This window comes from Gorilla gorilla, chromosome 20 (assembly GCF_029281585.2).
Source record: "Gorilla gorilla gorilla isolate KB3781 chromosome 20, NHGRI_mGorGor1-v2.1_pri, whole genome shotgun sequence".
Lineage (NCBI taxonomy): Eukaryota > Metazoa > Chordata > Mammalia > Primates > Hominidae > Gorilla > Gorilla gorilla.
The window spans coordinates 18,821,104-18,835,276 of record NC_073244.2 but is presented as its reverse complement, the minus strand read 5'-3'; the positions used below and the strand labels follow the sequence as shown (position 1 = coordinate 18,835,276).

The 14,173-nt window shown below is 59.5% G+C and overlaps 1 protein-coding gene across 1 annotated transcript; it reads right to left on the bottom strand.

Annotated features, from left to right (window-relative positions):
- Positions 1-1,643: 1,643 nt before the first annotated feature.
- JUNB (JunB proto-oncogene, AP-1 transcription factor subunit) lies at positions 1,644-4,488 on the bottom strand. Its single transcript, XM_004060095.4, has one exon. It carries the CDS (start codon positions 3,186-3,188, stop codon positions 2,145-2,147), a length of 1,044 nt encoding a protein of 347 aa, XP_004060143.1. The 5' UTR covers positions 3,189-4,488; the 3' UTR covers positions 1,644-2,144.
- Between the last annotated feature and the right edge of the window lie 9,685 nt (positions 4,489-14,173).

Genomic DNA, 14,173 nt, shown 5'->3' with positions numbered 1-14,173 from the left:
CTGAGGCAGGAAAATCGCTTGAACCCGAAAGGCAGAGGTTGCAGTGAACCAAGATCGCACCACTGCACTCCAGTCTGGGTGACAGAGCAAGAATCCGTCTCAAAAAAAAAAAAAAAAAAAAGTCACTGCAGGAGAAGCGCAGTGGCTCACGCCTGGAATCCCAGTGCTTTGAAAGGCCAAGGCGGGAGGACTGTTTGACCCAGCAGTTCCAGACCAGCCAGGGCAACATAGCAGACCCCATCTCTACAAAAATAAACAAAATTAGCCAGGCATAGTGGTGTATGCCTGTAGCTCTAGCTAGTTGGGAAGTTGAAGTGGGAGGCTTGCTTGAGCACAGAAGGTCTGGGCTGCAGTTAGCTATGATTGCACCACTGCGCTCCAACCTGAGCAACAGGACAAAGACCCGTCTCTAAAATATAAAAAAGAAAAAGTCACCCTATTAAAGGTCCATGTTCCCACTCCATTCTGCAAAGCATCTTTCCTCCCTGCCCCATCATTGCCACCTTGACCTTTTTTTTTTTTGTTTTTTTGTTTTAGTTTGATTTTTCCCTCTTACTAGCACTTACCACCACCCCCAAAGAACCATGTTTGCTTGTTTATTTATTGTGTTGTCTGGAGTGGTCCAGGCTGTGTCTCCAGGGTCTAGTTGTTCTAAGTATTGTACAAATGAATTGATGAAGCGTCTGTTCCACTCACCCTACTGCCTGTCTGGTTTCTCTACCTGTTTTTCTCCACTGCTCTGGGGGCTTCCAACCCCGAAGCCGGCCAGACTCCCTCTAGGCGTGCCAGCAGCACCAGCACCCCCACCCCCACCCCCACGTGTCCCAGCTGCGCGGGAGGGAGCCCAGCGCGAGGGCGGTGGCGGCGCCCAGCGGCCCGAGCAGCCGCCCCGGCAGGACCAGACCTGGCAGTCGCCCCGCTCCTGGCCTGGCACCCGTGAGGGGAAACTGGCAGGCGGGCGCCGCCCTTCCTGGAGGGGGTGGGGGTAGAGAGAACGGCGTCGGCAAAGCCGCCGAGGCAGCAGCAACCCTCCGCCCCGGTCAGGTCAAACGGAGGGGGCGTGGGCGCGGCGGGGCCTAGGCGCCAGTGTCTTGAAGGTGGCACAGGGGTGGCTCCCGGGGCCCAGGAGCGCTGCCCGCCCACCGCGGGCGCTCTGGACCCAGGCCTGGGGCTTTCCGTGCCCGGGCAGCCGCCTGCTCGGGAAAATCCCGGCCCCCTTCCCGGCGCCGCGGCCCTGCCCGGCAGAGCGGGGGAGGGGATTCCCGGAATCTGCCCAGAGACCGCGGTCGCGTCACTGGGCAGAATCGGTCCTTGTATGGGCAGCGCTTCCGCTGCGTCAGCGGGGAAAGCCCCGGCGCGCGCGGCTGGGTGGGGACGCGCCTGCGCACTCCAAGTCTCGTCCGGGGCACCCTGCCTTCAGCTCCTGGGTCCCTGGACCGCGTCCCGCGCCCCAACCATCCAACCCTGGAGATCTGGGGACGCGGGAAGGGTGGGACTCCTGGGCTGGGACCACAAGATGCCTGCGCCGAACCGACGAGGGGGACACATACAGGACCGAGCCACCAACAGCACTGAGCTGGGAGCAAACCAGTGCCTTTTTTTTTCCTTCCGCCCTCCCAGCTTGGAAAAAAAGACAACAGAAATTAATAAAGAACCAATTTTTTTTTTTACTTAAATAGATTCAATAAAAAGAACAAACACACACAAACACAAACACGTCTTAAAATAAACTCTTTAGAGACTAAGTGCGTGTTTCTTTTCCACAGTACGGTGCAGAGAGGGGAGGGCAGGGGGCGGGGGTCCCCTTCCCAATGTCCCCGCGGGCTTGAGTACCAGGCGGCGGGGCCAGCTCCGCCGCGATCGCCCCCTCTTCCCCTCCCTGTTAAATACACAAATATATTATATTCAATATGAATCGAGTCTGTTTCCAGCAGAAAAAAAACATACAAAAAAAAGTGGAAGGGGGGGCTTGTAAACGTCGAGGTGGAAGGACTGGGCGCAGGGCAGGAGGGCCGGAGTCCAGTGTGGTTTGCGGCGCCCCTAGGTCCCAGGGTGGGTGCCCACCGCCTGCTCCCTGGACCCCAGTGGGAGGCGTGCGCCCAGCCGTCCAAGCGAAGGGGTGTCCGTAAAGGGGCAGGGGACGTTCAGAAGGCGTGTCCCTTGACCCCAAGCAGCAGCTGACAGCCGTTGCTGACGTGGGTCATGACCTTCTGTTTGAGCTGGGCCACCTGCTCCCGGAGGAGGCCGGCGGTACTCGACAGCCCCGCGTTCTCGGCCTTGAGCGTCTTCACCTTGTCCTCCAGGCGCGCGATGCGCTCCAGCTTCCGCTTCCGGCACTTGGTGGCCGCCAGCCGGTTCCGCAGCCGCTTGCGCTCCACTTTGATGCGCTCTTGGTCTTCCATGTTGATGGGGGACACCGGCGGCGTGGCGTCCCGGCTGCGCGCCTCCGGCACGGTCTGCGGTTCCTCCTTGAAGGTGGAGGCGCCGCGGCCCAAGCCCAGCTGCGCCGGGTGGCCACCGGCGAAGGGCGGCGCGTGTGGGAGGTAGCTGATGGTGGCCGTCGGGTACGAGCTCCCGGTCCCGACGGCAGCCCCGGCGCCTCCCGAGGACGCAGAGGCTGGGGAGTAGCTGCTGAGGTTGGTGTAAACGGGAGGTGGCTCCGGGCCGGCGTAGACGCCCCCGGGCCCAGCCGGGGGCCCCCCGGTAGCGCCCAGGGACACGTTGGGGGGTGTCACGTGGTTCATCTTGTGCAGATCGTCCAGGGCTTTGACAAAGCCGTCGGCGAAGCCCTCCTGCTCCTCGGTGACGCCGCCCCCTGCGCCCCCTGCACCTCCACCGCTGCCACCCCCGCGGGGGTAAAAGTACTGTCCCGGGGGTGTAGGCGTCGTCGTGATCACGCCGTTGCTGTTGGGGACAATCAGGCGTTCCAGCTCTGAAGAGGCGAGCTTGAGAGACGCGCCGGTGTCCGAGCCCTGACCAGAAAAGTAGCTGCCGCCACCGCCGCCCTCTGGGCCGGGTCCGCGAGCCCCAGGCGCTTTGAGACTCCGGTAGGGGTCGGCCAGGTTGACCGCCAGGCTCGGTTTCAGGAGTTTGTAGTCGTGTAGAGAGAGGCCACCAGGGGCCCGGCCGTATCCCGTAGCTGTGTATGAGTCGTCGTGGTAGAAGGGCTGTTCCATTTTAGTGCACATCCGGGCGGCCCAGGCGGTCTGGGGAGGGTCCCTGCGGGGCCGCCCCGGGCCTCGCTGCAGCGAGCGGCGAGCTCTCCGCTGCGGTGACCGGACTGGGTGCCTGGTCGCGCGTTCTCGGGGGCTGGCGCGGGCGGGTAGCAGCCAGCCGGCAGCTGTGCGCAAAAGCCCTGTCAGGCTTCCCGAGCCCCCGTCACCCTCTCTGGCGCGATAGCTTTCCTGGCGTCGTTTCCCCCAGCTCCCAGCTCCCTGCTGGCTCCGAGGCTGGCCTGGCCGCTCTCAAGGTCCCAGCCGCTCAGCCTGAGCCACACGCCTTTATACCGCGCTAGTCAGCCACGGAAGTGCGCTCCGATTGGCCGTCGCCGGAGCCGGGCCCCCGCGCCCCCCTCCTCGAGCGTGGGGAAGGGGAGGAGGCGGCTCGCGTCACTGTCAGGAAGCGCGTGTCCTTGTAAACAGCGGCCACGGGCCGGGTGGCTCGGCGGGGCTGCAGGGGGAGGGGCTCAAAGGACCTCGGGGTACGCATGGAAGGAGGTGCTGGGGGGCCCAGGCACATGAGTGAGGGGTTTCAGGGAGGAGGATGATTTCCCTGGAATCCACTGGGACAAATACCAGGACCTGGTACGCAGCAAGTGGGGTGAGGGTCCCAGTATGTGCGAAGAAACCCCTGAGGTACCCAGAATACGAGAGGGGTAGGAGGACTGACAATCCATTGGGAGACCCCAAAACGCAGAAATGAGGGTTAAGCAGTGTAAATAGGGAGGGTTAAGGAGACACCTGACCCAGGAATTGACTGGGGGTCCCGGGCTCTGAAGGATGCGGGACTGGAATTTTCACAGGATGGAGGAGGGGAGAGATCAAAAGGGGTGAGTGGGTGGAGCTGCATGACCCATTAAATTGCAATAAATGAGTAGGGGTCCAGGAGCTCATGGGAGGGTCTGAGGGCTCTCCCGTAAGCAGGAAGGAGGAATTAGGGGAAGTCTAGATATGCAGAAAGCTAGTAAGCGGCCTGGGGTACATTGAGGCAGGTAAAATATGCCGGGTAGAAGATGGAGACATGTCTGCCAGAAATTGGGGACCACTGGGGTCATCTGCGAAGCCCGGATGAAGGAGAGAGTTAGAAGGGTCCGGACACATCTTCGGAGCAGAGAAGACAATAAGAGGGTACTCAGTTGACATGTGAGAAGGGGGCCTTGAGGGTCCCGCGCACCAGGACTGCTGGATCTTCCACGACTGCTGCTCCCCCTCGATGGTAACCTCTTAGTCATCTGTACTCTCTGTCCCCCATCCTAAAACCCTCCCCTATTGACCCTGGGCTTTGCCCAACACCGTGTCGGCTCCTAGAGCCTGGACCCAGCCCGACGGCTGGGGCGCGGTCGCCCAACCCCACTCCCTTCCTTAGAAACAGGCTGGGGAAAGAGCGCAGAGGCAGGAAGTGTGGCAACAGCCCCGGGGGAAGGAGCCCGGCCCTGTCTCCGTCACTCGGATCCTACGGGACCGTGCGCCCCGCCCTGGGTCCCGCCGCATCCTGCGCCTCGGAAGAGGAACCTGGGCGTGCGAGCCCCCGCGGAGGCCCGGGTGCTTGGAGCCCGCCCAGCCGCAGCAGCCTCCAGCCACCATCCTCTCCCCTCAAGCAATGGTTCCGCCCGCGGCGCCTGCAGGGGACCGCGGAGGCAGGCAGCATGGGGACTGTTCCATTGGCCCGACGGCGGGGGACGCAGCCGAGGAGCGGGGCCTGGTCGCCATGGCAACAGGCGGGAGTCCGCGGGCAGGACTGAGGGCGGGCCGGCCCCCGAAGTCTCTCCCCGCCGCCCATATTAGGGCACAGGAAGAGGTGGGACCAGCGCTGTCCTGGGGCCCCGAGCCAGAAGTGGGGAACCCGACTATCTGCCAGGTCCCAGGGCGCGTCTGGGCCCCCAGACTGCTAGTCCCGACCAGCCCCGACCGCCGCCCCCGGGGCCCCCACGGCCGCCTGGCCCGGCCCCGCCCCACCCCGCCGCTCTGGGGCTGCGTCCTGCCAGGCCCGGCCTGGCCCAACCCAGCCCGGCAGGTCCCCGCCTGCCCGCGGGCCTGGGTCGGACTTCGCCCCTGGCCCGACGGGGCGCGGAGAGGGCGGGCCGATGCCTCGAGGCGCCCCCGGCGCCTGGGCGGGCTGGAACGGCGGCTGCCTCCTCCCTCGGGTGGGGTGCCCTTCCCTTCTGCCAGGAGATCTGGAGCTCCGTCCCCAACACCCCGCACTCACTCATGTGAGTCAGGGGCCCCACTCTCGTTTTAGTCTGCAGGTCCCATCCTACTATCATCCAGAATACCTAGAGGGAGCCCCCCTCCTTCCCTAGAGTAGCTCTGTCATCTGAAAGCTTCCCTCCCCGAGTCAGAGAAGACCTGAAAATCTTAGGGGAGAATATGAGGGAACCCAGAGCCCCTTCCCGGGAAGGGCTGCGGTGAGGTGCAGACGGTCAGGCTTCCAGTTAGACTTAAGGTGGGACTTCCGAGCAGTTAGTGTGTGAACCCACTAGACCAAGAGGTGAGAAGCCTAGTGTCTCTCTCTCTCTCTCTTTCTGTCTCTCTCTCTCTCTCTCTCAGCTTCCCAGGCCTCTGTCTTCTGGAGGATGAAGAGAGCCTCTCTCTTCTTTAGGGTAGAAAGAGGCTAAGGGATAGGGGTTAAACAGCCTTTCTGGGGCAGCCTAGATCTCACCAAGTGTGGGAAAGAGAAGGAAAACGAAAGAGGCGAAAAAGAAACTGAGCTATGTGGGGGCAGGGGGAAGTCCAGCAGTGCAGTGGCCTTGCTGGAGGAAGGTCCCAGCAGAAGCTGGGGGCGTCCCGTCCTTGGAGGGTCCCTGTGACCCCTAAATGCCCCCTCCCTTCTTCCCCTTGCTTGAATGGCTCCCCTCCCCCTCCCCAGGCTCAAGGGAGATTCCGGAGGCCTGTGAGTCTGGCAGGCACGCTGCCAGGCCTGTGTCTCCCGCCCAGGCTAATAACTGCAGCTGACATCTGGCCGGGCCCCGCGGGGGCGCAGCGGGCAGCGTTGGGGGGTTGGGCAGGGCAGGCCAGAGGGCAGCACCTTGGGAAGCTAACTTGCAGGTCCCAAAAGCCAGGAGGCCACAGTAATTCAGCCCTGGCCAGGGCTGAGGCTGGCCATGCCAGAGGGAGTCCTAGAGAGAGGTGAGGCCATCCCAGACAGAGTCCATCCCAGGAGGAGGGCAAGGAACAGTGGGTGTATGGGGGCAGGGGGGCAGGGCAGGGAGAGATGCCCAGAGAGACAAATGGGTTCAAGGTTAGCGTCACGCAGACAGACAGTGAGACTCAGAAACACTTAAAGATAGATAGGCTGAGAAATAATAATTATTATTTTAATAGCCAACACTTACATGGCTCTTACTGTGGGCTAGGCACTCTTCTAAGTGGTTAACATAAAATAAGTCATCGACTGCTTCCAACAATCCAGCAAAATGCATGTTATTTGTATCCCCATGTAACAGATGAGAAACTGAACCACAGGAGATTAAGGAACTTGTCTGGTGTCCAACAGCTAGAAGCACTAGAGTTGAGATATAATCCAAGCTGTCTGGCTTCAGAGCATTAGCCACTGTGTTGTGAATAATGACAACCAGAGAAGCATGTACGCAGTACCAGCTGCAGGCCATCTCATGAAGGGTCCCTTTTTTTGGTGTTTTGTTTGTTTGTTTGTTTGTTTTTTGAGATGGAGTCTTGCTCTGTCGCCCAGGCTGGAGTGCAATGGCATGATGTTGGCTCACTGCAACCTCCGCCTCCTGGGTTCAAGCGATTCTCCTGCCTCAGACTCCTGAGTAGCTGGGATTACAGGCGCATGCCACCATGCCCAGCTAATTTCTGTATTTTTAGTACAGACGGGGTTTCACCATATTGGTCAGGCTGGTCTCGAACTCCTGACCTTGTGATCAGCCCGCCTGAGTCTCCCAAGGTACTGAGATTACAGGCGTGGGCCACTATGCCCGGCCCTTTTTTTGTTTTTTTAAAGAGAACCTCACTTTGGCCAAACGCAGTGGCTCACGTCTATAATCTCAGCACTTTGGGAGGCCGAGGGGGAGGATCACTTGAGCCCAGGAGTTTTTTTTTAATTGTTTGTTTTGTTTTGTTTTTTTGAGACAGAATATCACTCTGTCGCCCAGAGTGGAGTGCAGTGGCACAATATCAGCTCACTGCAACCTCCACCTCCCAGGTTCAAGCTATTCTTCTGCCTCAGCCTCCCGAATAGTTGGGATTACAGGCGCACGCCACCACGCCAGGCTAATTTTTTGTATTTTTAGTAGAGATGGGGTTTCACCATGTTGGCCAAGCTGGTCTCGAACTCCTGACCTGAAGTTATCTGCCCGCCTCAGCCTCCCAAAGTGCTGGGATTACAGGCATGATCTACCTCGCCCAGCCCTAGCCCAGAAATTTTTGAGACCAGCCTGGGGAACACAGCAAGACCCCCATCTCTACAAAAAAATTTAAAAATTAGCTGAGGTCAGGAGGGTGTGCCTGTAGTTCCAGCTACTCCGAAGGCTGAGGCAGGAGGATCACATGAGCCATGATCTTGACACTGGACTCCAGCCTGGGCAACAAAACAAGACCATCTCACTCTGTTGCTCACGCTAGAGTTCAGCTACACAATCATAGCTCGCTGCAGCCCTGAACTCCTGGGTAAAAGCGATCCTCCTGCCTCAGCCTCCAGAGTAACTGGGACTACAAGCACACCACACCTGCTAAGTTTTTTTTTTTTTTTATATTTTATCGAGACAGGGTCTCATTCTGTTGCCTAGGCTGGTCTGGAAGTCCTGGCCCCAAGGGATCCTCCCACCTGGGCCTCCCAAAGTGCTGGGATTACAGGTGTGAGCCACCGCACCCCACTGAGGGTCTCCTTTAATTGGGGGAGAAATGTGGTGGGGCACAGAGAGAGGGACACGGGTCTCTGTGGACAGGCCAGCATGTGGGAGTAGGGTTCCTCCAAGCACTCTGCATGGGTGTTTGAGCACGGGGTGGAGATTGGGCCAGACAGGGAGGGCGGGGGCCCAGCCAAGCTGGTACAGCCGGTTCCAGGCCTCTGCCAGTGTCACCCTTGTGGCCTGGGCACCACCCCCTCAAGCCGCCCCACTGGCGCCAGGCCGGCCCCACGAGGAGGGTGGGAGGACAGCCCCCTCCCCCGCCTGGCCTGAGAGTCCAGACTGGCAGCTGGGTACTGCCCAGGCCCTGGGCTCCAGACCAGCACCTGGCTAAGAAGTCCCGGCGCAGGCTTCCCCAATGCCCCAGGGCCTGGGGCCTAGGGCACAGGATAAGGAGGAAGTTCACCCACCCCCACCCACAAGTGTCTTCGGGGCTTTTGGTCTTGGCACGAGGGACTTCTCCTTCTTATAAATAGCCCAGTGACCCCCCTCCCTGCTGGCCCCACTGACCAGTGGGGCCCTCACTAGGAAACTGGGCTGGGGGCTGCCTGTGAGTCAGCCAGTGGGCAGGCCAGGGCGAGAACCCACAAGTCGCAGCACACAGCACCCAGCCTCCCTCCCGTGTCCCTGCCCCTGGGTGTGGATCTGAGGCCCGGCAGGAGCCCTCCTCCTCCCCCCGGAACTCCTGGCCTACCAGCCGCCTCCCTCTCCCACCTCTGTGGTTTGGGGGTCCTTTGCCCCCTCTCCTGGAGAGGAAACTGCTAGGTTTCCTTGGAAGCAGGAAGAAGAGTCTCTCTCTTTCTCTCTCTCCAGGCTGACATGGTTGGGCATGAGGGGAGTTTCTCAGGAAGCTGCTTCCATCCCTGCCACTGCTGGTGAAGCCTTGGGGGACCTGGGCATCACCAAGACCCTGGGTGACCTCTTTATAGCAGGCCCCCACCCCAGCAGGAGCAGAGGCTGCTGAGCTAGGCCTCCTAGGGGAAGTGGCAAAAGCAAAGAGGTAGGGAAGTGGGGGTGATGTTTGGAGAGAGGAAGTGCCAGGATCTCTGTGGGGCAGAGACAGACTGGGGTGTCCAGTCCCCCCACAGAACCTTGGCAAAGTCCAGGGGGCAAGCGTGTGGCTGGCCTATAGGGTGCATGTGAGAGCGTGTGCTGGTCCAACCCTGACACCCAGGCCTGAGAGACAGGAGTAGCCCTCTGCCCAGTGCCCAGCCCTGGATGCAAAGGTCTATGTAGGGCCTATCTGTGTAGAGTTCTGTTCCACTCTGTGTGTGTGTGAGCTCTATAGGATGGGTTGCACGTGGTCTAGATGTATGTACGTGTAGGTTGTTTCAAAGTTCCTATGGCTGACTTGTGTCGGTGTGTATGTGTGTTTGTGTGTGTGTGTGGTCTGTGGCTGGTCTGTATGTGTGTATACGATCTGTTTGTGTGTGTGTAAAAGAGGTCTGTGGCTGGTCTGTGTGTGTGTGTGTATACGATCTGGTGTATGTGTGTGTGTGTGTGTGAAAAAGAGGTCTGTGGCTGGTTTGTGTTTGGTGTGTGTGTGTGGTCTCTGTGAGGTCTGTGGCTTGTTTCCATGTGTGTGTTCTGTGGCTGATCTGTATGTTGCCTGTTACTGATCTCCGTTTGTATGTGTGCATGTGTGTGTGTGCAAACAGGTTTTGTCATGGTCTCTCTGTGCCGATGTGTTTATGAATGTCCCACTGTGGCCTGTCTGTGCCTCTCTGCACTGGGTGTGACTGTCTGGCCAGACCATGTCTGTGAATGTGTCAGTCTGCCCAGATCTACCCAATCTGTTGCCAGGTCCCACGTGTGTGTGTTCCTGGTGAGATGGTGTGTACCTCTAAGGCTTCAGCTTGGTGTCCCTGGGAGCATCTCTGATGTGTGTGCAACAGTGGTGGGCCAGGGCGCCAGGGACTCTCTGCCATACTGTGAACACATCATCTCTGTCCCTAGGTTTGTCTCTCGTCTTGTCTCTATCTTCTGAGTTGGAGATCTGGTGTGTGTGTGTGTGTGTGTGTGTGTGTGTGTGTGTGTGTGTGTTGCCTTCTCTTGCGTGTCAGGATCTGATAGTGCGTGCCTGTGTCTGCATATCTCTCGTGTGGCTCTCGGGGTGCTGGTGCTGAAGGTGACTGTCTCTCCTATCAGCATGCACATGTTGCCTGCTTGTCTCACATATAGTTCACTCTGTGTCTGTCTTGCCCCTATGTTTCTAGCCTATTGTGTTTGTCTCCATGTGTGTCACACGCCATTGTGTCTGCCTTGCTGTGTGCCTCTCACCTGAATGTCAGTCTCTGTGTGTTTGTGTCTATCATGCTTATGTGCTGGGTTGATTTATCCCTGCCGCACACGGCCTGCCTGCGTATTTTTGACCAGTGGATGCGTTCATGTGTTTGACAGTGTGCGTCTCTTGCTTGAGGGTCTGGTCTGTCACTGTGTCCGTGTGTGACAGTCATTGCTGGATCATCTTGCCCAGCTGTATGTCTGACCCTGTGTGTCCCTGGCTGGCAGTCTCTCTGTGGCCAAGGTGACAGGGGTTTGTGTGTCTGGACTGGCTCTCTCGGGGTGACTGTGTGTGTGTACATTCCTACAGCCCCCTGCCCGCCCCCTGTCTGGTCACCCTGGGCCATGTTTACTCTGCCCCCAGTCAATGTCTGCCCTGCCCCGGGAGGGGCTGACCCTCCTCCGTCTGTCCAGCCAGCAGTCCACAGGATGTTCCCGAGACACAGTCTCCATCCAACGTCCCCTCCCTCGGGCCACCCGCGGGTCAGGACCCAGGCGTCCAGGGCGGCGGGGGTGGGGCTGCAGCGTGGGGGGGCCCTGTCAGGGCACTGGAATGAGGGTGGGGGGCGGGGAGGTGACGGGCCCAACAGGTTGTGCCTCATTCCTGCCCCGCCTCTCACTTCCTGGGTGCCTGCCTCGGGCAGGGGGTGGACAAGATGAACCCCATGGCCTTAGAGTGTCTGGGTGGGGCATGGCCTGCCTGGCAAGGACTCGCTTCTGCTGGGCACCCTGACATCCAGGCCTGAGAAACAGGAGGAGCCCTCTCCTGGCTCCCGTGCTCAACCCTGGATGCAGAGTTTCCCATCTATTATTCACCTAATCCCCACAACAACCCAACAAGCTGGACATAATGATCCCTCATTTTCAGATGGGGAAACTGAGGTCCAGGCAGCAATGAGGGCAGAGACAGGATTTGAACCCAGCTCTATATGCTACCCAAGACCCCCAGCCAGCTCACCAAGCGCCATCCTCCCCTCTCTAAAAATGGTACATGTGGGGTGGAGTATGCACCCAGGCCCCCAGGAGGCCAGGCTCGAGGGGGGCGCCGGCTTGCTCTGAGTCAAAATGGGCCCCTGGATGAAATGAATAAGAAAACGGCTTTAACCGTTTCATCGCCGCGACGGGCTCTGCCAAAACTTCCTGTGGGCTGGGAGGAGGGGTTGGGGGCTGGGTTCCCGGAGGTTTGCAGGGGTGGGGGTGGGGGGTCTACCGATTCAGAGGCGGGGTGGGGGGGCGCCTCTGGCTTGCTAAGGAGAGTCGCTGGCCCTCGGATGCTCGCTGGTGGGGGAGGCCTTCCCCGCGGAGAGCGAAGTCCCCAGAACTTGGTTCTCGGCCCCACTGTCTGTAGGGGTCCCAGACTCCGCAGCCCCCTCCCCAGGGGCCTGAGTCACACGCGGGGAAAGCCGGGAGGGGTGAGTCACGGGGGCGGAGAAGCGGGAGCGAGGCCAGCTGCGGCCAGGGGACCCCCGGGCTGGCCTGAGTCACGCATGCCCGGGCGACGGTGACCCCAGCCCCCTTCTCCCGGGATCACGAGCGGGAAGCGCATTGTCAGTAGACTAGGCAGCTGGAGGAAAAGCAGGATGGCTGGGCGGGGAAAGGAAACACGCGCCTGGCTGCGCGGGAAGCTCTGGTTCCCATGGCAACTGGGGGGGGTCTCAGCTCCATGGGAAAGGTCCCTCCCCCAACAGGGACTGCCCTCCCGTCAGGCGCTGGGGAAGCCCCCGGGCGCTCGGTCGAGGGGCCACAAGTTTCGGATCGGGCAGGAAGGGGTTAACGGAGGCCCCCTCCCGGGTTTCACCGGCGACCCAAGGTCCCGGCCGGGGCGGGGCTGGTCCTGCCCTGCGCGCCTCCGCTCGCCCAGCCCCCGCCACCGCCCACGCACGCGCGCACGCAGCCAGTGCAGAGCTCCCGCCCTTCCACCCCCCGCGCTTGCACGCACGACCGCGTCGGGTTCCACGCACGCAGCGACCCCCGTCGTGTCTCACGTCACGCACGACGCACGCGCCCCCGCAACGCGGGGAGGGCGCCTCCCGGAGGGGAACTGCGGGGCGGGAGGCCCTCTGCGCACATCACTGCGTCCGCGCAGCCTGCTGTCCTCTGTGACTTTGACTCCCACTTCCCGCCCCCTACACACAAGGTAACAAACAAACCCCGACCCACAGTGTCACACGGACGCAGGATACACCTGCCACATCTTGGCACCAACCCATTCTAGTCCAGCCAGCCTCGCAGCGAACACGGACACACGTGGATGGAGACGCAGACAATCACGCAGGCACGTCAGTCACATAGCGTTTGTGATAGGGACGCAAACAGAGCCATATTCATACATAGGTAGGTGGCAGATACATCCTGATAAAGGAACCCCATCTAGCAAAATAGGACGGGCGCAGTGGCTCAGGCCTGTAATCTCAGAATTTTGAGAGGCCAAGGCCAGAGGATCGCTTGAGGCCAGGAGTTCAAGACCAGCCTGGGCAACATAGCAAGACCCCTGTCTCTACAAAAATATTTTTTCTTAATGAGCTGGGCATGGTGGTGCATGCCTATAGTCGTGTCTATAGTCCCAGGTATGTGGGGGTTGAGGCGAGAGGCTCACTTGAGGCCAGGAATTCAAGGCTGCACTGAGCAGCGATTGTGCCACTGCACTCCAGCCTGGACAACACAGGAGACCCCGTCTCAAAAAACAAACAAACAAAAAAACAACAGGAACAGGGAGGGACACAGTTTTGCACACCAGGGCTTGTTTTGTCACACAGTCACACTTCTTCCATGGTGATTGTGGTGGCACAGAGATACATACAGACACATAAGATAGTCATGCCATCGCATCACCCCTATTACCACAAATAGGGGGCACGAAATGGGATACAGTCACAGAGACAGGACCACGTACAGGGACACTCAGAATGTCAAGTGGACAGCCGGGCGCGATGGCTCACGCCTGTAATCCCAGCACTTTGGGAGGCCAAGGCGGGCGGATCAGGAGGTCAGGAGATCGAGACCATCCTGGCTAACACGGTGAAACCCCGTCTCTACTAAAAATACAAAAAATTAGCCAGGCGTAGTGGCGGGCGCCTGTGGTCCCAGCTACTGGGGAGGCTGAGGCAGGAGAATGGCGTGAACCCGGGAGGCGGAGCTTGCAGTGAGCTGAGATGGCACCACTGCATTCCAGACTGGGTGACAGAGCGAGACTCTCTTTTTCTTTTTATTTATTTTTTTTATATTTTATTTTTTTAGACGGAGTCTTGCTCTGTCACCCAGGCTGGAGTGCAGTGGCACGATCTCGGCTCACTGCAAGCTCTGCCTCCCGGGTTCATGCCATTCTCCTGCCTCAGCCTCCCGAGTAGCTGGGACCACAGGCGCCCGCCACCATGCCCGGCTAATTTTTTTGTAGTTTTAGTAGAGACGGGGTTTCACCGTGTTAGCCAGGATGGTCTCGATCTCCTGACCTCCTGATCTGCCCACCTCGGCCTCCCAAAGTGCTGGGATTACCTGCGTGAGCCACCGCGCCCGGCCTTCTTTTTCTTTATTTTTATTTTTATTATTATTATTTTTTTTTTTGAGACGGAGTCTCGCTCTGTCACCCAGGCTGGAGTGCAGTGGTGCCATCTCTGCTCACTGCAAGCTCCGCCTCCTGGGTTCACGCCATTCTCCTGCCTCAGCCTCCCCAGTAACTGGGACCACAGGCGCCCGCCACTACGCCCGGCTAATTTTTTGTATTTTTAGTAGAGACGGGGTTTCACTGTGTTAGCCAGGATGGTCTCGATCTCCTGACCTCCTGATCCGCCCACCTCGGCCTTCCAAAGT